The sequence below is a fragment of the Alosa sapidissima genome, chromosome 5 (assembly GCF_018492685.1).
Source record: "Alosa sapidissima isolate fAloSap1 chromosome 5, fAloSap1.pri, whole genome shotgun sequence".
NCBI lineage: Eukaryota > Metazoa > Chordata > Actinopteri > Clupeiformes > Clupeidae > Alosa > Alosa sapidissima.
Genome location: NC_055961.1, coordinates 25,808,281 through 25,829,600, shown reverse-complemented (window position 1 = coordinate 25,829,600; position 21,320 = coordinate 25,808,281). Strand labels below are relative to the sequence as shown.

Sequence of the window (21,320 nt, the reverse complement as noted above, 5' to 3'; positions counted from 1 at the left end):
TTTTTTGCGGTGAATTCAGTTCAGAAAAAGTATGGTTGTTTTGTCGTGGCCTTTATTGACATATATCCTTTAGTTTATATATCTTTTATGTAGTATCTTTATTCTGTATAATATCATTGTTTTGTGAAACTGAAGTCTGTAGTATGTTCAGTGTGGGAAAGGAAGACTGGTTTAAGTGAAAGAGCAGGCCTGGCAGAAAATGGCATAGACAAGGTTTGGTGCCAGGAAATGTAAGCAAAACCTAAAGAATGGCACAACCTAAAGAATGTAGGAATAACAGGATGAGAGGGCAAAGGTGAAGTACCATATATTACTTGGTCAGTTATCTGTAAACATAGAGGGTCTTGTCTGGGATGACTTGAAGGGGTATAAAGGCTGGACAACAGCCAGAGGATGTTAGCTCACTTTACTCACTGCTCACTTTCTTACTTTGCTTTCACTTACTTGCTTGCTTCACTAATGCTCCGGAGTGCATTAAAGCCATCATCTGCAGTATACATCCACGGTGTGCGGACTTCTTTTGATGTTGTATTATTTAATGTGGATTTGACACCACAGTTTGCCTGTGGTTAGAGAGGTTTTGAAGACGAATGAGGTAAATAAGCAAGTGTGTTAATTGGTGAATTAAAGCATACGTACTGTACGTGAATAGAGTGAGATTGAGATGAGATTGAGACGTTGAGTGTATCGTGTGTGTGTGTGTGTGTGTGTGTGTGTGTATTTGTGTGTATCACCTGAATCCACAGTGTAACTGACAAAAGGGTGTCTTATAAATATAAAGCCAAGTCTCATCTTTTACCTCAGAGCTACACAGACTCCGACACACCCTGTGTCTGTTAACAAGAGAGGAACAACTAAACAGCACCACAGGCCTGCAAGCGTAACAGTCATCCTGTCTGTCCTCTCAGCCAGGCTGATAGACATGTGTCATGTCCAGTCATGTAAGACAGTTATTATGCTATTGGGTAGACATGCATACAGTATATACAGAACCTCCCTTACTCAGCACAGAAACTCTCATAACACAGGGCACAAGATCCTCACACACAAAAACAGCAGTTAAGAAAAGAAAAGCACACACAGAAAAGGAAAGCACACACAAGCTTACAGATCAACGCACGCACACACACACACACACACACACACACACAGAACAGAACAGAAACAAAACCTCCATATTTATTGTCTATTAAATTATTTTGAAATGTTTTGTTGTATGGACACCTTTTTTGTTTAAGGTTGGGAAGGAACCAAGAATACTAATTGAATTACGTAATGTACTGTTGGGTCATGTCACTCTTCAAATCCACTACTAAAGGCTCAAAGTCTCCTTGACATCACCTTTGTCGGGCTGGTCTCACAGGTAAAGCACCTGACATCACCTTTTGCCCATGCGAGGCTATTTAGAGGGTGGCAGTCATGTGTGATTAATGTTATCACTTGCCCTGGATGCCGGACCTGCCCTGCTCTAGCCTCGATTCTAGCCCTCCCTTAACATGCTAATGCTCTGTTATGACTGCACACAGGCTCACCTCAGGATGACAACGTGAGGGGTGGGAGAGGAGGGGGCTGGTTGGGGTGACTCTTTGTGTGAGTGTGTGTGTGTCAGAGTGTGTTTGTGTGTGTGTGTCAGAGTGTGTTTGTGTGTGTGTGTGTGTGTGTGTGTGTGTGTGCATGTGTGTGTGTGTGTGTGTGTGTATGTGAAAAGGGGACAGTTTTCTGTGTGTGTGTGTGTGTGTGAAAAGGGGACAGTTTGTGTGTTTGTGTGTGTATGTGTGTGTGTGTGTGTGAGAGAGAGAGGGCTGGAGGGTTTGGGGTGTCATAGCTATGACTTTCACCCAGGCAGCCGTGTTTGCTTTCGGGCCCGCATGCACAAAACATGGACTGAGGGAGGCAAACAAGCAAATAAACACACACACACACACACAGAAAGACAGAAAGACACACAGAGACAAACACAAACACACACACACACTAAAGGACTAACAAACAATATCTGACGTCATTCGGTGCTGGCAAACTAGGTCTCGTCCTCAACTCTGGCAGTGCCGACAATAATTGCCCACTGCTTTCAATTCACCACACCACTCCGCGCCACAGATTTGATCCACTTCCTCTGTGCCTCCACCCCTATCCCCCCAACCACCACCACCACCACCCCACCCCACCCTCTCTGAAGAATCCTCTCCGGCTTGATGGTGGAGGAAGACGAGGTGAGCAGAGTAGTGTGTCACTCTCGGCCTCACGCCTCATCAATCGTGCCAAAGCTTATCGCCACAGTCCACCGAGGGGGGTGGGGGGTGTGGTGGTTAGCCGGGCCGGTAAAGGTGGTGACGGCCTGCCTGATCAGGCTTTGATTATCTTTAATAGTCACCCTATGCCGAGCGAGAAATGACGGAGGGGGGGCTCCTTGCACTAGGTTTGGGGAGTCTTATTTCATTAGTCACAATATCAACACTACGGGACAACAGGATGCTGCTCTGAGTGCTGGCGGCGAGAAGTGAAGACAGAATGACTCAGCCATGTGCACTTTGGAGGCGAAGTTATCAGAGACAAATATGTGTGGCGCTTTTCACAGCACTGGGACAAGACATGTCGGTGAAATTGAATACATATGATTTGGGCTTTTCTGGTGCTGAGCAATATCTATTCAGTCTTTTGTCACTTCTGTAAAGTGAAAAAAAAAACATGTGAATCACACAGGACATAACATGTGCCTGTGTTCATGAGTAACCTATATGTGTGCTTGTATGTATGTATCTGTGTGTCTGAGTCTATGTGTGTGTTTGTGTGTATTCTGAACAAAAGGAAGATAATGTACACCTGAGTACACCTGGAAACAGTTTCCTAAAACGTGTCCCAGATCACAGTCGTCCCCTTCCCTGGCATACTCCACAGGGGCGTGCAGAGACCTTTGAAGGGGCAGGGGCTCAAATTTAAAAAAGGGCACATGGAACAACATTTTCAGAGATCCACTGCCTTTTGCCGCAGCTCCTTCTCCCTCTGCTTTCGCTTCCTGTCTTTAGTGGGCATCTTTTCACTGCAGAATATAATATCATGTTTTATAGAACATAATGCATACGAAAGCTAGAAAAGATACACACAATTTGAATGGTGTAAACTGGAACTTAAGTTTTACATTCCCTAGCCTATAAAGCTTTAATCATCTGAACCTGAGCTGGACTTTTTCTTTTTTGCATTTAAATTCTAGCATTATGCTATTTCAATGATGATGGTGGGACAGGCTATTATATGGTTTAGCAATTTGCAAAGTAGTCTAATGTACTGATAAACATTTTATACATTCTCATATTTATTCATTATGTATCAAGAATAGTACATAGTACAACAGTAGTCATACCTCCATCATCAAGTTTGCAGATGACACAGTGATCTTGGGCCTGATTAGTAACAACAATGAACAGCTCTACTTGGATCAGGTTGATGAGGTGGCACAGTGGTGTCAATCTAACAGCTTGACACTGAATATCAATAAAACCAAGGAAATGGTAGTGGATTACAGAAGGCAGCAGCAGAACTACAGTTACACCCCACTAATGATCAGCCTTTTGAGGGAGTCACAAGTTTTAAATACCTTGGTGTCCACATTACTGAAGACCTAATATGGACTGTTAACACTCAATATGTTCTGAAGAAGTCCAGACAACGACTCTACTTCCTTCGTCAGCTAAGGAAATTCAAAGTTTCTACATCCATCATGAAAGCCTTCTACACTTCAGCGGTTGAGAGTGTTCTAACTGGTAGCATCATCACCTGGTATGGGAACTCCACAGTTAGAGATTGTAGTACTCTGCAGAGAGTAGTGCGCTCAGCTGAACGTACTATAAGAACTCAACTCCCTGCTCTACAAGATATCTATTCCAGAAGAGTACTCCTAAGAGCCCAAAAGATTCTGAAGGACTCTTCTCATCCTAACAATGGATTATTCCTACCGCTGAAATCAAGAAGACGCCTATGTAGTCACAAAGCCAGAACTGAGAGACTCAGGAGAAGTTTTTATCCCCAGGCCATCCGAACTCTGAACTCACACTATACTGACTTTGCACACATTCACTCTTCAGCACTCTCAAACATTTCCCAACTCTGAACTCACACTATACTGACTCTGCACTCATTCACTCCTCAGCACTCATGACCCCCCCCCCCCCCCACACACACACACACACACACACCTACAAGACTTTTAGCACTTTTACATCCCTCACCCTATGCTATAGACCTTTTATTTATTTTCTTATTTCATCACACGTCAAAACACACACACACACACACACACCCACACACACGCACACACACACACACACATATCTGACTTTCTCCAACTTTTGCACATCTCCATAGAAATTATTTTTGATTTCTCCTCCATCTACCCATGTCCTTGATTGCCTAGCCTTTCTGCCCCCCCCCCCCCCCCATCCCCAACACACACACAAAAAAACACACACACTTACATCATCACTGTCATCACCTCACATACATACAGCACACTGCTTGCTACAGTAAGCCTCCTCTACTTGCTGCACACTGCCCCCCCCCTACATACACAGCACATTGTCTTCAGGATCTTCTCCAACACACATCCTCTACATACTTACAGCACACTGCCCCCACCTACCCACACGCACACTACACACACACACACAGTCACTGCTACACTCCCCTCCCACCCACACACACATCTTCATCACTCACATACATCATACATACAGTACTCTGCTTGCAATAGTAAGTCCCTTCACCATACTTGCAGTACACTGCCCCCCCCCTCCCCTACATACACAGCACATTATTTCATCAGGAAGCTTCTCCAACACACATCCCCAACATACTTACAGCACACTGCCCCCCCCCCCCCCAATACACAGCACATTGTCTCTTGAGGAGTTTTTCCTTGCCCCTGTTGCTCTTGGGTGCTCCTTGTTGGTGCCCCCCCCCCCCCCTCCAATTCCAATCCTCCCCCACCTTTCTTATGCAGCCCTTGCTACTTAATCTACTAAACCCCTCTTCTACTGCACTTTTTACCCCCCCCCCCCCCCCCCCCACTTTGCACAAATAGGCTGACACCAGACATAATAAACTTCCTTGTATCCTTGTAAGAAGAATGGGTGTAAATAGCAGACAGAGCTGTAACCAGGGCTTGAAAACAAAATTATTTTTCAAACGTTCCGTTCCGAACGGTTCAGGTAGGCCTATGTTTAACGTTTTCGTTCTTGCATGCGTTCCGCCACCAACATATCGGTCATGAACCGGTTCGGAACGCAAAATATTGTTCGTTCTTAAAGTTCCGGCAGTGTTTGGCGGGCCTATCAAGTCTATTTTTGTGGACTTTACCTTAGAATAGACGTACTCATTATTTCCCCTTGATTTAGCCTATACCGTAGCTATGCCCAAAAATAATAAATCACAGGCGGCATCCAAAAACATTCAGATGGGCTATCCATCCCATAGCCTAAAGACTTACTGTAGGCCTAACCTATGCCTATAAATAATTTCTTATCAAAAATATTTCTGGATACGTGCTAAACTCCTTACCTGGTTGTAGCCTAAGTTTTATCCATATGGAGATCTTCAAAGGCTTGCGCTATAATTCCAACCCTGTTTATAAACGAACCTGTCTGTTGCTGACAAGGCCTATCTCAAATTTCCCGTTTAACTCTTCTACATAGAATAGGCTATAATTGCGCAAACATTTCAAATCCCGACTTTAAAACGACAAGGCGTGGACAGGCAAAATAGGCTATTACGCATAGGCTACAAACAATTTCCAAATCAGTTTCAGTAGCCTACGCTACGAGCTGGCCTAAGATCCGAAGTGGCAGACGGATAGGTTACATTACAACAGCAAGACAAAATATACACATTTGGACCAAAGGTCCATTTATTCGTTTTTTTTTTTTACATACATTTTTCTACATAGCGGCTTGTTAGCTCACATTAACAGTGTACAGTAGATGCGGGCTTGTTTTTCGCACAACCGGAAATAGTCTCCCTGACATAGGATATGCTTTTGTGAAATTTTATAAAATATATAGAGAACGAAAAAAAAAAAAAACGTTATTAACCGGTCTTGGTTCTGAAAATTCAATAGGAGTGCATGTACTGTAGGCCTACTGTAGCCAGGGCACAGACAGATAGGTCTTTTCAGTTTTCATTAGGCTATTGTCTACACAGAGTTCATAGGCTATAAGGCTACATCTTATTGATTAAATTCAAAGCTAATTTTAATAACCTAGAAATCTAGACGCACCCTAGCGGCAGCAAATATGTTATTGCCTATTCTGTCTTGTCAGGCTATAATTTTAATGTTTATCACAGTGAACTACCACCATTAGCAAGCTGGTGTCTTGCAGATTCACGTGCTGTGCGTGTGGCCACTGAGTGAAATGACGCGTAATGTAGCCTACTGTAAACAGAGAACGACGTGTGGAGTTGGGTTAGTAACTACTACAGTAGCCAGTAGTAACAGTACAGTAGTAACAACTACAGTAGCCTATGTCGTCGGCTTATGACGATTTAGAAAAGGTTTGCCTACTCTGTTTTATGAACTAGGTCTACTAACCTAAGCTACTATAACATAGTAACCTAAACAGAATATGTTATGAACGTTCAGCCTTAGATTTTCGAAGCTGCCAGGTTATTGAAATGGATGGACCATGACATGGTTAAAACGGGTTTGATAGCCTACTTCATTAAACATGAAACAACTTTAAACATATTATTCTCTATCTCTAAGCTGAATACTATTGCATGTTCAGATAGGCTAACTGCCAAGTGACCTTACTGTGCTCCCAAACGTCTCCTGCAGCACTGTGCCTGCGTGCACCTTCTGAGAGTTCACTGAATGTATGACGTCACGGATTGGTGGCCGCGAGGCATTTCAATTAACACAGAAAATTGTTATTTTTGTAAATTTCTAACTTCACAAACTATTAATGAGATATTTTAGCGAATATTCCCGTTGGAACTAGCGGAAGTATTAAAAAAATTTAAAAAGTAAAAAACGGGTCTTGTCAAAAGGGCACTTGGACATCAAAGGGGCAAAAGGGCAGGTGCTAGAGCCCCTGTAGCCCCCCTTCTCTGCACGTGCCTAATGCTCCAGATCCAGAGTGGCAGGAACATCGTATTTAAAAGTTGATCACACTCTCCTGACCTTGGGTTGTATAATTAAAGCATTTAAATATGCCTGCCCGCCCGGCATCCAAACGCACAGGCAAATGAGCTGTAAAGTCGGCCTCTCCCCGGTGCGGCTCTGTAATGAGCTACAGCTGAGGCATGGGAGTGTGTGTGTGTGTGTGTGTGTGTGTGCGTGCGTGCGTGCGTGCGTGCGTGTGTGCGTGTGCGTGTGCGTGCGTGCGTGCGTGCGTGCGTGTGTGTGTGTGTGTGTGAGCTTCGCTCCAGTCCACTCTGCTTTGCTCTGCCTGAGAAAACTCTGCCATGCTTTTGCTCCTCAATCTGCTCCAGCTCCTCATTCGAACAAACATCACCCTGCTCTGAGAGCCTCCTCCAGACACACGCACACACACACACACACACACACGCACGCACGCACACACACACACATACGCACACACACACACACACACACACACACACATATACGCACATATACGCACGCACACACACACACACACACACACACAAACACACACCACACACACACACACACACACACACACACACACACACACACACACACACACAGGTCCAGACTATCACATCCAGTTTAATACAATTTTCTTACAAGCTCCATACTAGGGGAAAGTCCAAATTCAATGATATGATTCAAGACCATTTATTTATTTGACAATAAATTGCAAAGTTATCTTTATAAGGCATTGTTATGACATAAATGCAGTCATAATCGTATTCAGCTAAATACTATTGTGAAAAAGAATATGTACAGTGTCAGAAACCTTATCGTAACTCTGAGTTAAGTGATACAGCATTAGGACAGTTATTGCAGTCTTACTGTAAAAATAAATTGCCATTATGCAAAGCAAAAGTCAGGCACTCGTGTCATACGTCAGCTTCCTGTGAGGTTTGCTGTCTTGAACCGGAGTCGCCAGAGGTTCAATTAGGAGCTGCTCAAAAATGGGGCTAAAAATAAATAAATTCATAAATAAAAACTGGTATTCACCACAGGGTGTCTCTTTGAACTTCAAATGAGGGTTGAAATACCCAAATATTTTTGTTTTCTCCTTCAGAAAATGCTAATTTTGAAAGGGAGAGAAACTGCAAGATGAAAGGGCAAACTATTGTATCAAATTTGTTGATAATAAATTTAGATGGTAATATAGTAAAGAGGCACCAAAATAAATTATAGATAGGACTTTGGGACAGTGGAAAAGATGTGAAAGTTAAAATGATGCTATCAGTTACATAATGGCAGTACAGTTTCAAGAACAATCTCACAAATAAGTACCCAAATCCTATTTTGCTATATGAAAGACCCTTTAGAACACCTTTCTCAACCATCTCTGGTTATAATATGATAATAAATAGATTGTTCATTGAATTTTGGAAGTGACTTAAACATATTATTGCAACATGCATTCATACCCCTGCAGTTTAATAAACCTTGCATTTTACTTCATAATTCTAAATTGATTTTAAGGTATCAAGCTCTGCAATTACTGAACACCTAATTTGTTAAATTATTAATGAAGATAAAGGTCTTGTGTTCTTTGTCAATGCGATGCTTGTTTTAGGCTCGTTTACACACACAACTATTTGCTCTTGCTATCTCCGGCAGAGGCTGATGCTGGTAGAGTAGACCCTGTAGACCTGTGACCTTCACCAGGGCCTGGTCTGAACCAGAGGCAACTGCTCCCTGTTACAAGGTTACTGTGAGAAAAGTCAACAACCCGACGCTGTGACTTTAGGCTCTATGGATGTCATGAATAATTGAATACAATGCACCTCTTATGTAAGTGTATTCTATCCAGTGATATCCTTGTTTAAAATGCTACATTTGAGTTTAGGGTTACTCACTTAGAATTATATGTTGTTATACAGTATTAGAATTATATGTGTTATACTATGTATTTATCAATATCAATTACCTTATTATTTATATACTACTGACAATTTTCATTATTCCAATAATACCCATAGTATGACATATTTGAGTCCATGATGTGTTCACTGTAGCACATTCCTAGAATATATAAGGGTACTGTTCTCACATAATAATTTAAACACAAAGTACAGATGCAAGATGTATTATTTACATTTGACCAAATGCTGTGCCATTCTAGTTGAGTGCCTGTTTTACTTAGCTCCCTGTCCATGTTTTACACTGTGAACGTAATGTAAAGAGAGCGTGTAAGAGAGATGTAAGTGAGGTACATCATTTTTGTTATTCATACCCAAGAGCATTAGCTGCCGCTAAACCAATCTGATAGTGTATGTGTTTATTGCAGTTTTCAAACACAAACTCTAAACCTCACTTAACAATCTAATGACCATACCTACTGACTGCTGACCAGAGTGTGTGCTGGAAGTGGAGGAAACAGAACTCACTCTGTCGTTCACCATCTGGCCACAGTGCTGGTGAACTTACCCAGCATGCCTCACCTCCTGGCTGCTGCCTCCCAGCCAGATAAACGTATGGCGCTGGGTTTGCATCAGACCCCATTAACTCAGCGCCTCGCACCTCCACCAGCCTCTGACAGCAGCTCAGACCCACCGCCCTGGCAAGTGCACAAACCCAGCAGCAGCAGCAGCAGCAGCAGCAGCCGTCGTGGAGAGAGCAAAGGAGAGGAGAGGAGAGGAGAGGAGGAGAGAGGAGGGGAGGAGAGAGGAGGGGAAAGGAGAGGAGTAGAGAGAAGAGGAGAGGAGGAGAGAGGAGGGGAGGAGAGAGGAGGGGAAAGGAGAGGAGTAGAGAGAAGAGGAGAGGAGTGGAGAGGAGAGGAGGAGAGAGGAGGGGAAAGGAGAGGAGTAGAGAGAAGAGGAGAGGAGTGGAGGAGAGAGGAGGGGAAAGGAGAGGAGTAGAGAGAAGAGGAGAGGAGTGGAGAGGAGAGGAGGAGAGAGGAGGGGAAAGGAGAGGAGTAGAGAGAAGAAGAGAAGAGAAGAAAGGAGAGGAGTGGAGAGGAGAGGAGGAGAGAGGAGGGGAAAGGAGAGGAGTAGAGAGAAGAAGAGAAGAGAAGAAAGGAGAGGAGTGGAGGGGAGATCAGAGGAGGAGAGGAGTAGAGAAAAGAGGAGAGGAAAGGAGGGGAGTGGAAAGGAGAGGAGAAAACTACACCTTGGAAAAAGAGACGCCATCAGGCTTTGGGAAAGTAGGTGCTGTGAACTGAATTAATGATGGCCAGCCAGCCCCTGGATCCCCATGGATGTTCAGTTCTCCTCTCTTCTCTCTCTCCTCTCTCTCTTTCTCTCTCTCTCTGGCCTCAGAAGGGGCTGTGGCCCTGCAGATAAAACGCTACCTTGCTCTGCTTGTGTAATAACCGGGGGGATTCGCAGTCTGTCCTGCCCTTGCAGCTGCCACTTGGCCCGCAGGAGACACTGGTGCCAGTGCTAGGGTCTGTGCCAATGTGCTAACATCCCCACCCCATCACACACACACACACACACACACGCACACGCACGCATGCACACACACACACACACATACACACATACCTACACACACACCTGCACATACACACACATTCGCAGGCGTGCACACACATGTGCACGCACACACACACACCATGCCTGCAGCACATCAAACGCAAATCACAGCACAATCAACCTGAGCATAACTGAGCCAGCTAAAAACAGGTGCACAAACATGCACACACAAACGTGCAAACACACACACTCAGATACATGCATGGTTACACAAATACAGACAACGTAGAACATCCAACATACACACAAACATACAATTCACACACACACACACACACACACACACAGACACACACACACACACAAATGCACAGATGTGTACACATGCATGCTCATATACTGTACGACAGGCAAAATAAAGTAAAATAACACTTGTGAGGTATACTCCAGGCCATCAGCACTGCAGATGAGTGTATCTCCTTGGGGCTGATTCTGTACAATCCAGCCATGATTCATAATTACCTTGACTATACATCACAGACAACTATGACCTTTATTAGAAGCAACACCAACCTGCAAAACTGATTGTTCAGGAATGGCTATTTGATAAGTCTGACCTGTTTTTTTAATCTTCATTAATCATAAAGTGATATACATAGTCTCCCCCACACTTTTTTCTGCAATGCAAAAAAACACAAACACATGTACACACTGAAGTGAGATTGTAAGTGAATATCAATTATGCTGACATTTTATGAGAAGCTACATATTTTGTTTATACTATATGTCTCTCTAGATCTAATGCATATAATGTATATAGGAAAAAGAACACACACACACACACACACACACACGCACACACACACATAGTTTGACCTCTGACTTCACTGACATGAAACCTGATGCTGATAATTGCAGTCATTTTATTGAAAAATTCAACATGTCTGTGCATTTCCCTTATGAAAAGGATTGTTATGCATACATACAGAATATAATGCAGACCCTAACAGCAATTAATAAATGTCCTCTTTGTTCTTCAGAAGGACAGAGAAAGAGAGAAAGAGAAAGAAGGAAAGAAAGAAAAAGAAAGAGAGAGAGAGATGGTGGCAAACAACTAACAATAAATAGCTGACTATGTTCCCAAACACTGTCAAAGCAGCACCAGCAATAACAGTGCATCACTGTCCCCGTCAGAGAGTAAAATATATATTTAACAATATATATTATTTACATGTGCTCTTTATGTCGTTCACGTTTGTTTCTCAAAATAATAATAATAATAATAATAATAATAATAATAATAAACACAACAACACTGAGTGTGTGTGTATTTAACATGATCTTTTCTCTATGATAACCAAGTATCACTAGACAAGTATGATAAGAGGGTCAACACTTTAGCCACAGTGTAGTTCATATAGTGGACCTTGTTTCCTCTCGCGTTTGGAGGGTTCAAAAACATCTTGTAACAAGCAAACAAACAAAAATGACATTTACAGGACTGTGTACATATTATATTTTTGACCATGAACAAAGATGGACGTCACCACCCTAAACCAGTACTTCACCGGTTACCGTATTAGGGCAGGATTTAGATGATACACAATAGTAATTCACTATGCTAAACTAAAAAAAGTAAACTCATTGAAAAGTTGACTATTGTTTGTTGACTAATTGGTAATCAAAACTAAATACCAAAAAGCTTTTGCATGAATGCACTAATTCATTTAGTCTTTCGATGTTTGGATGGAATGTGCTTTTCAGGCATAGATGTACTCTTATTTTGCTGGCTGGTGCTATTTCAGTGGATTTTACAGATTTCAAGACCAACAGACAAGTACAGAGATACAGTACTCCCTTTAAAGCAACAAACCAGTTAAACGTATTTGCAGAGCATAAAGTAACTATCCTTTCAGAATGGGGTCAAGTCTGTGATAAGATCAATAGCAATGGTAATGAATCAAATACTCCATCAAAATGATTATGCTGTGATTATTTTAACATCACAGACAGACTGGCTTTACAAGTTTCTTACAATCAGGGTGACCTGTTCAAACAAGTGTTTAAGTGTCCTCAATTCAAACGACAAAACTAGCCATGAATCATGGGAGTTTTTCTTTTTCTTTTCATGTGCACACCAAGCACAGTTGACTTGTTTGAGTTTTTCCCCCTTGATTCTTATTTTCTGATAGGGACAGTTCATTCATAAGCTATCTGACTTCTACACTACAATAGTGTGTCTGGTTCTATTATCTGCGATCATAAAAACATAGTTGCTTGGTTTTGGCACAAAAATGCTTTCCGCCCACATGGACACCCGGTCCCAATCCACCCCCTGGTCAGTTTAAAGCGTCCACAGTCCACATCAGTTCTCTCAGCCAGAACCATAGCTAAATATCTCCCCTCTCCCCCGACTGCACTTGTAGGAGATATATCCCCTTAAGACATGGCAGCTCTCTCTCTCGCTCCTCTCCTACTCAGGTGCAAAGCCCAGAGGTTCAGGTACACCAAACCCACAAGTGAATTCCAGCGAGTGCAAGGGAGTGGGAAAATACACACTACAGAAGTACACTCCTGTCAACATGAATGGATGGCCTGCAAAAACCACCTTGTTCTCAGGCGATGCGAGACGAGGCTCAGAGCCCTGGAGTGCAGGTGGGTGTTGACACAGACTTTTTATCAGGCCTGGGAAAGCATACTGTAAATATAGAGACAAATACAGCAAACTAAAGGCCACTTCCAGGCGTCTACTTTATACAACAACACCAATATAGAGTGGTGCATCTGAGAAGGTACAGTTGGCTGAGGATCTGATACGGACATACTGTAATGTAACTATGGCGCTTTAGTATGTGGGACACAGATACCACACTTAACAGGCTAACTATAGGTTAGCTATCTGTAGTAAAAAGTATGGTAAAAATATGAGGTGATTGTGTTTCTTTTTTCCATTTCTCATACTTTTCAATTGTTTCATCTTTATTCAAAGAGGCTAGTTTCGTCATATATTTGGTACGCCAACTAAAATGTTTCCCATAGATAAATAAACAGTCTTCAATGGGTCAATCTATGAAAGGAAGGGTGAGACATAAAGGACAGTGTGAACAAAATGTACACATAAGTTCATTAATATATACACCATGAAACTAACTTCTATATAGTCCTCACTCACACTCACCCTCTTCATCATGTAAACAATAAACAACAGATACAAAATTAGGACACCAAAGGTTTTGAGTAATCAAATTTCAGAGACCAATATATAATAGTGAACATGCTTCTTTAAAAAGTGCCTACACAACTCATAGGCATCCTTTCTTTAGAACTCAAGGTGTAATAGAATACTAGTTCATTTGTAGGGTCGGCCAAAACACTCAAACTATGAGCATATTTAACCATTATACACAATATAACACATGTATTATAGAAACAGCGGGGTGCAGAAAATAAGAATAGATTATCACTCTGGAGCTACACAGTTCCCATGGGACGCACGCGTTAGGGCTCCTTCCTCTGATCTCTCAGTGTTTTTCCACAGTGTACGTGTTCTAGGCAAGTAAGGCTTATGCATCAGTCCTGCGAACACATCACGGTTCAGCCGCTCCTGTGGAGATCTGTCTGCTGCAGTCTTTAGGAGAAACATTCACCTATACCTCACAATTTGGATAGGACAATTAGCACCGTAATACATAAAGGTGATTTTCTACGTCTTCTATACGCACTTTATGCGTTTTAATTAATTGCAGTGTTGAGTTCTGGGAAAAAAATGCTTTCTCAGGAATACTGTCTAATTGATCCAAATACATAGTGAATTTTTCTTTTCTGTACAAAGTATGCTGCTATTTGAGGGTGTTAACAGGGGTGAGATATCTGAGAAAGGTAAGCACGTAAATGCCAAGTTCCAGCCTGCTCTATCAGCTCCTGCCATATGCAAACACAGCTGGTGGTGAGTCTGTCTGTGAGAATCCCAACAGAACAGACTGGGCTGTTTTAAAGAACCATCCTTCAGTTGGGTTCTGTTTGAACCATTGGGATATCACAGGTCAGGTTCCTCTACATGTATATAGATTAATCGAAAAGAGAATACAAAGAAAATATTTTTTTTCTGTATACATGCCAACTCAATCCAGTGTTAAAGAAATTAACCAAAATTGCTGCCTGAAGTGTGCAAAGCCCTAAGGAAAGTGAAATCCTACAGGGGTGACATCTCTCCTCCATGACTCTGACTAGTCTCTCTGAACTAACAATATGTTTATGAAGCATTGGTTAAATAAGGCTATAAAGTTTATTACCTGGGACATAACATATCCAAATCAATATTGACTGAATAACTTGATCCCCATACCAAATCATTGCTCCATACGCATGATTTACTAATGTGGGGTATCTCTTCTGTGTCATAAACATCGAATACGAAATAAGATGTGGCTTTTATCTTAGGGGTGTGTTTGAGGAAATTAAGCATTCTGTATGACAGACCACAGTCCTTATCAAAGTTTCTGTGTGCCAAATGTTGATACTTCATTTTGTTGCAGTTTTTAAATGACAGCTACTGTATATACTGTATCTTGTACTGAAGGACTACAGAACAGGGAGACATACCCAAGCAATGCCCTGAATGTAATAGAGTTTTGTCAGCAATGAGACTGTGACAGATGTGAATAAGCTAGCCCCAACATGTCCAGCTATGGAGCAGAGGCAGGCAGATCACAGCCACCACAGCCACACATCTGGCCATGGACTCAGTAGGAGCTGTTCATGATGAGCTAAAATGGAAATACAAAATCTCCAAGACGCCCTGTCAGAAACATAAAGGTTAAGTGGTGCACTGTAGGCGGCATACACAAGCAGTAACGTTAACGTTCCCGTAAACAAGAGAGCATGGAATCTGTGTTTTGACACAAAAAGGCTCCAGGATTTGCCAAATAATTGTCTCCTTTTACTGAGAATGGTGTCATGATGAATCAAATGTTCACAATCAACAGTGGCTTGTTATTTGAGTTGTTCTGTATAACCTAAGCCAACAAGAGAAAACTTCAGTACATGTTAATTTATGGCCCCATAGCAGGTGCATGCATTAAATGTAAACCACTACATTACAGTATTTAAATATATACAGTGTCTGTACAGGTGACCATTTACTAAATATCTACTCAGCAGTGACATGAATGGAAATTATAGGTATGTGAAAAAAAGAGAAACTCTACAATTCATAATTGTTCTCTATGTTGTATATTCCTCTTTTAAAGTGCTTTTTTTAAAATCTGAGATGTACTGATAAAGAAAAAAAAGTAGGTTTAGTGAGATATGTTTGCCATTGGTCAGACTGACACTGACTGATACACAACCTCTGCTAAGGGCTGCTAAGGACTGCTGTCTGCCAAAGCCGTTGGTGTGGAGTTGTGCTTTGACACAGTGACACTTGTATCTGTGGAGCTTCGTCTACACATTATGACAGAAGATTCCAGGAGTTCATGCAAAATCATAAAGTTTTGGCTTTACCCACAAAATAAATAAATAAATAAATGCATAAATAAATATATAAATGAAACAAATTAAAGTCTCCAATCGAACCCCATTAGTCTCTGACCCCCCATTTCCTTCAGTTTTGCTACAACTTTTGCTTAACATTTTTTTCAAAGTTAATATATATATATATGTATATATACTGTATATTTATATTTATATATGTATAAATTGATATGGAATCCAAAAAACACAGATGGATTTTTAATTTTTTTAAATTCAGTGGGTCCCCTTCAGAAACAAAGATATGGTCTTGCTGGAGTAAGAGGCGAACGATAAGGCCGGCAAAAAACGACAATATAAAATAAAAAAAGATAAAGAGAGAAATGGATGGATCTAAAGATAGAGATATGAGACCCAGTAGACCAGGTTGAACAGACCGAACGCCGTGGGAAAGAAGATGCGGGCGTACGAGTCTATCTTGGCGACGCGGATGTGCAAGCGGCCATGCCGCCAGGCGCCTGAGCGGCAGTCCTCGAAACAGCAGAAGAAGCTGGTGCAGTCCTTCCCGTCCAGACACTCATAGCCATACTCCTCGTCGCGGTCCTGCATGTGCGTGGCGTTGTTCATCTGGATAGCTGTGGCTGAGCGGGGGCGGATGTCCACCGTGGGTGTCTGCTTTTATATACAGAGAGATGGGGGAGGGGGAAAGGGGTGGGGGGAGAGAACTTAAGTCAGCCAGCAGAGAGCACAACATGCCCCCAGAGAGGCCTCATCTGTACAGCAGTAGGCAGTCTTAGGATAACAATTTGTACCTGGTAGCTCTTTTTTGGCAATGGAGTGTTACAGCAATATCGATCAAGACATAGAACCCACAAGGCACACCTGCTGGTGGTGTGGTTAGGATGGCTTTAGGCTGACAATGGAGGGCTCCTTTGTTTTGGAAACAAATGATGCAACAAAGACACCTTTGGTTACAACCCATCAGGAGTGTGGTGAGATGTGGCCAACGGTGTTTTCCGTCAAAAAAGCAGGTGGAGAAACCTAGTGCTGGGCAAAGCAGTCCATTTCATTTCCTCTGACTGTAAACTTTAATATGAATCTGTTTCAGTACAGTCCTATCAACTATACTGTGCAAATGAATATGTCTAGGATTGGGTCTCATTCATTCAGTGTTTGTAAGTTTATGAGTAAAGAGTATGTTTCTAAAATAATTTACTAAAAAATGTTGTATACAACACCAATTTAATCTCACTCGGTGCTAAATGGGCACAACACACTATTTTCACTTTATTTGTCATTAATCCACATCTCTGAATATTCCATACAGTAGCCCATAAACATTTGGTGATTGTGAAAATGTCCCAAAGGGAAAACAGAATAACGTTTGATTATGCTGAAGATAAAAATTGAAGATAACAAAGCTTTATCCCAGATAAGGAAAAAATAAATCAATAGTATCATCTACAGTGGTACCAAGCTTTTTTTAAAAGCACTCTCTGAGACCAGTAATTTAGTATTTAAGTATAAAACATTAGTGATTCCTATTTGCACAAAACATGTGTTATCGGTGTTAAAGCTTAATATAATACTAATGCAGAGGTATATATTTTTTATGAGGTTAACTGTTAACTGCACTGGCAGAACTTTTCTTAATGTTCTCAAAAGAATCAGAGGAGATTAACTTTTAACTGGTTAATTAATTAAGAGATTTTCTAAATATTTCACACATTTGTTTTGCTCAGGTGTTATGAATGAGACCCACTGGGATTGATTACATCAATTGCAATTGTTTTATCCATTAAAAAAAAAAAAGCTTTTTTTTATGATTTACCCTCTTAAGCCATTCCGAATCTCATGTTATTGAATGTGACAAGTCTCAATCTGTGAGTGTACCTGTCTCTTCAAACTACAAACCAAATTAAAAAGGGGGAGTTCAAAAATGCACAGAAGTGGTGACATAATATTAGGCCCCGCTTAATATTAAGTGCCCTTAAGTACTATGCACTTAATTGATAAGTACAATGTACCTCTTACATAAGCAGATGTCATTACACGATGCACTTAGGGGTTAGATTCAGGGTCACTGTTTGGGTTAGTAATGTAGAATAATATGTACTTAGATGTAGTACATAGCATTGTTAATTACTTATGCACATTGTAATAAGGACACTTAATATGAAGCGGGTCCATTTTATCTGTGATTGCAATTTGTTATTCTTATTGCAGGTGAACCGTATAAAACTGACTGACAGCTGGATTATCTTGGAGCAATTTTCATTAAGATCCAATTAGCCTTAATTCATTTTACAACCCATTTCATGTTTGCCACATTCATTTCATGTCATATCCAAACTGCCTGCCAAATCAAACATTTTCACAGTTCCAATAGACCACAATGATAAAAAAAATGTTCTTGAACTCTTTTAAGCTCTTTTCTTTTTCCTACAGATTCACGTCTAACATGGTTTCAGAGACAAAACTACCTGTAATCAGTCTCTTTGATGAAAGAGGCATGCATAATAGCATTTATGCATTTTTAGACCTACCTACCATCAAGCTAGACATGCAGTCTTCAAACTGTTTTAGTTATTTTGTTTAGGCTTCCTTTCAATTTGCCCAGCACTAGTGTGTGTGAGAGAATACTTGTCCTCCCTTTAGTAAAAAAATATAAACAACAAAGAAAAACAAAAACAAAGCAGAACTGCACATGTGCATTAGCGGAGTAGGTCCACCTCATTATCCTCTGTGAAATGGACAAGCCACAGGGAACCGTCATGGCGCAGGGGTGTGGGGGTCAGTCATGTGACTGTGCTGTCAAGGGGTTTGCATGGGGTATATATACACATGGGTGGCCGGGCGGCCAGGGTGCACGGAGGTGATCCTGCAGTGTGGCCTGGGCTGGGAGAGCAAAACACAGTGGCCTTTAGCCCCAGGTGGCGCAGCCATCTCCGCAGCGGGCGCGGGCCCCCCGATCTGGGCCAGATCAAGGCCACACCTGCTTCGGAGTTGCTGGCTATCGGGGTCAGCTTTAACCGGATGAAAGTAGACAACCTTTTGGAAAGCGCTGTCCGAAGCTGAGTACTTACTTAATAGCTTGTGTGCTCTGGAATGTTTAAAAACGCTACTTTTTAAAGTCTCCAGCGACATACATTCTACCAATTTGAAAAAAGAAAGCTTTTAAAAAAGCTTACTACACTACTACTGCCTGATTAAATAACATGCCCTCTCTCCTTTCTTTTGACCAGAAATCATACTGTGTGCGTTTGTGTTAAGAATACTCCCTGGGCTACATTTGTGTGAGCTCTGAGTGTGCTTCCAGCAGATTAGCCTAGCTAAATCCTGCCCTATTCCGTGCTATAAGAAGAGTTCTAATTGGGCTTAGAAGTGCCGAGAGGGGGCTGGGTTGTCTATTTCAGTCTGTTAAGGCTCTGCTGACTCTGTAGACAGTGTCAGGTTCACAGCCCCAAAGACAAACACATGGGTGGATCAATAGACAAGAGGTGGGGAGGTAGGTGGGAGGGTGGGTGGTTGGGTTGGGAGGCCACCTGCATTTCTTTACTCAAAAAATGACTTGAAGCAGAAGCATTGTATTGAAACAAAAAAAGAATAGACAGTAAATAAAAAAAGCGTTGTGTGCTGTCTTTTACCAGTGGTCAATTTAAAAAATATATATATTGAAAGATTATTTATTTGTTTGTTTGTTTACTTGTTTGAAAGCGTGTGCTAAAAGCCCGTGTTTGACACACAGCTCCGGGATCCGCCTGTGTCGCCAAAGCACGGAACCGTTGAGAACCGTTTTTGAGAGATCTGGCTAAAAGGCATCGCTATCACAAACTGGGGATGCTCAGGCTAAGGTGAAGAGAAAAAGAGAAGAACAACAAAAATCAAATCAAATCAAAACAAATCGAAGAGAGAGCTCTCTGGAACAGACACGAGCGGCGGGGGGAGTGTTGGACCAGCGGGGGCAAAATGCAGCAGACACATGCAGAGTCAGTAGAGTGAACGCGAAACACAAGCAATATACCTTTGAGGAAAAGAGCCGGAGGAGCTATTGTCCAAACGGGAAACAAGAAATAGGTGGAATTAAAGAAGAAGAAGAAGTAGTAGAAGAAGAACAAGAGGAAAACAAAAGAAAACATACACACAGTCACACAAATAAATAAACCAACCAACAAACCACTCGAATGTCTTGTAAAAAAGAGGAGTACTTAAGAGAGCTGGGACAAATACACTATGCATAATATACACCAGCACAGCGCTCAGTCCACACACAGACAAAACACACAAGACAGAGGTGCCTGAGAGGGTAGATGACAAGCACATCCACATTCGCTTCAGTAGCGTTCAAAGTCAAGTCTAGTTACATCATGAAGCACACTACTGTAGGTTTTCACGCAATTTAGAAAACATAGTAGCCATATTGATGAACATGGCATATTGGGATGTTTTGAATGTTGATAAATCTTCACATTTTCAAAAAATCAGAGGGGATCAAAGTTTATTGCAGCTCAAATGCACAGACTGTCCACAGACACCTCCTCTCTAAGTCTTGCAAATTTACATTCTGACTGCATTTCTCTTTAGTGGTTTTGGCACATATTCTGTCCAGATGACTAGCTGTCAATACAGAACCATCATACAGAATTGTAAATTTAATTCTACTGTAGGTTTTAGACACTCTCTCTACTCTACTTCCCTTGTCTCTATCTGCATCAACTAAATATTTGGATTTAACACTGAACCAAATATCTCTGCTGTTACAAAACCTAATAGTGCAATTCCCCACTGGGTAAAACTCATCTGGTGTTGGAGATTTAAAAGTAATTGTTTAGCTCTCTGCGTCTTTATACAAAACAGATTTAAAAAAACCATAAATGTTTTCTGGAAAATTTCTCATTGAAGATTAAGAATTAATTTTTCTTTTTTCAAGAATTTCATCTTCATGTTCTCTAACCAAAAAAGTAAAGATTGGACCAGGCTATAATGAATAAACTAAAGAAAGGCATAATTTGAAAGCTCACATGTTTATATAACTGCAGAACGAGATAAAAGCCCATCTCCCTCCAGAGTTCCAAACAACCAAATTCAATCACGGCCTCCATGCCCCACACCTAAAGTACCCTGCTCGTAGTAGGCTCTGGAAAGAGGCAATCTGGTACCACTGCTGCCCTGTATCTTTTCTCATTAGTGCCCGCTGTTCTGTATCCTATATCAAATACTATTTTGTTTTGGGTACTGCCTAAAAGATATAACGGGGTTAGGGACATTAGTGGACTCTG

General features: G+C 41.6%; 1 protein-coding gene and 1 long non-coding RNA gene across 5 annotated transcripts in view; both read right to left on the bottom strand.

Annotated features, from left to right (window-relative positions):
• Positions 1-221: 221 nt before the first annotated feature.
• Positions 222-6,809, bottom strand: LOC121709543. Its single transcript, XR_006031975.1, has 3 exons — positions 6,798-6,809; positions 3,174-3,178; positions 222-404 (listed from the first exon to the last, which is right to left on the bottom strand). It is a non-coding gene; the product is annotated as an uncharacterized LOC121709543 (long non-coding RNA).
• Positions 6,810-11,475: 4,666 nt separating this feature from the next.
• Positions 11,476-21,320, bottom strand: part of gabrg2 (gamma-aminobutyric acid type A receptor subunit gamma2) — a 44,399-nt gene continuing 34,554 nt past the window's right edge. Inside the window, exons 9-10 of one of the 4 annotated variants that reach the window (XM_042093005.1) lie at positions 20,066-20,089; positions 11,476-16,713 (exon numbers count right to left, since the gene is read on the bottom strand). In XM_042093005.1, the coding sequence (XP_041948939.1) occupies positions 16,435-16,713; positions 20,066-20,089 (303 nt within the window). In that variant the 3' untranslated portion in view covers positions 11,476-16,434. Of the gene's footprint in view, positions 16,717-20,065; positions 20,090-21,320 lie in introns of all 4 variants that reach the window. The other 3 variants (XM_042093004.1, XM_042093006.1, XM_042093007.1) reach the window with 3 other exon arrangements.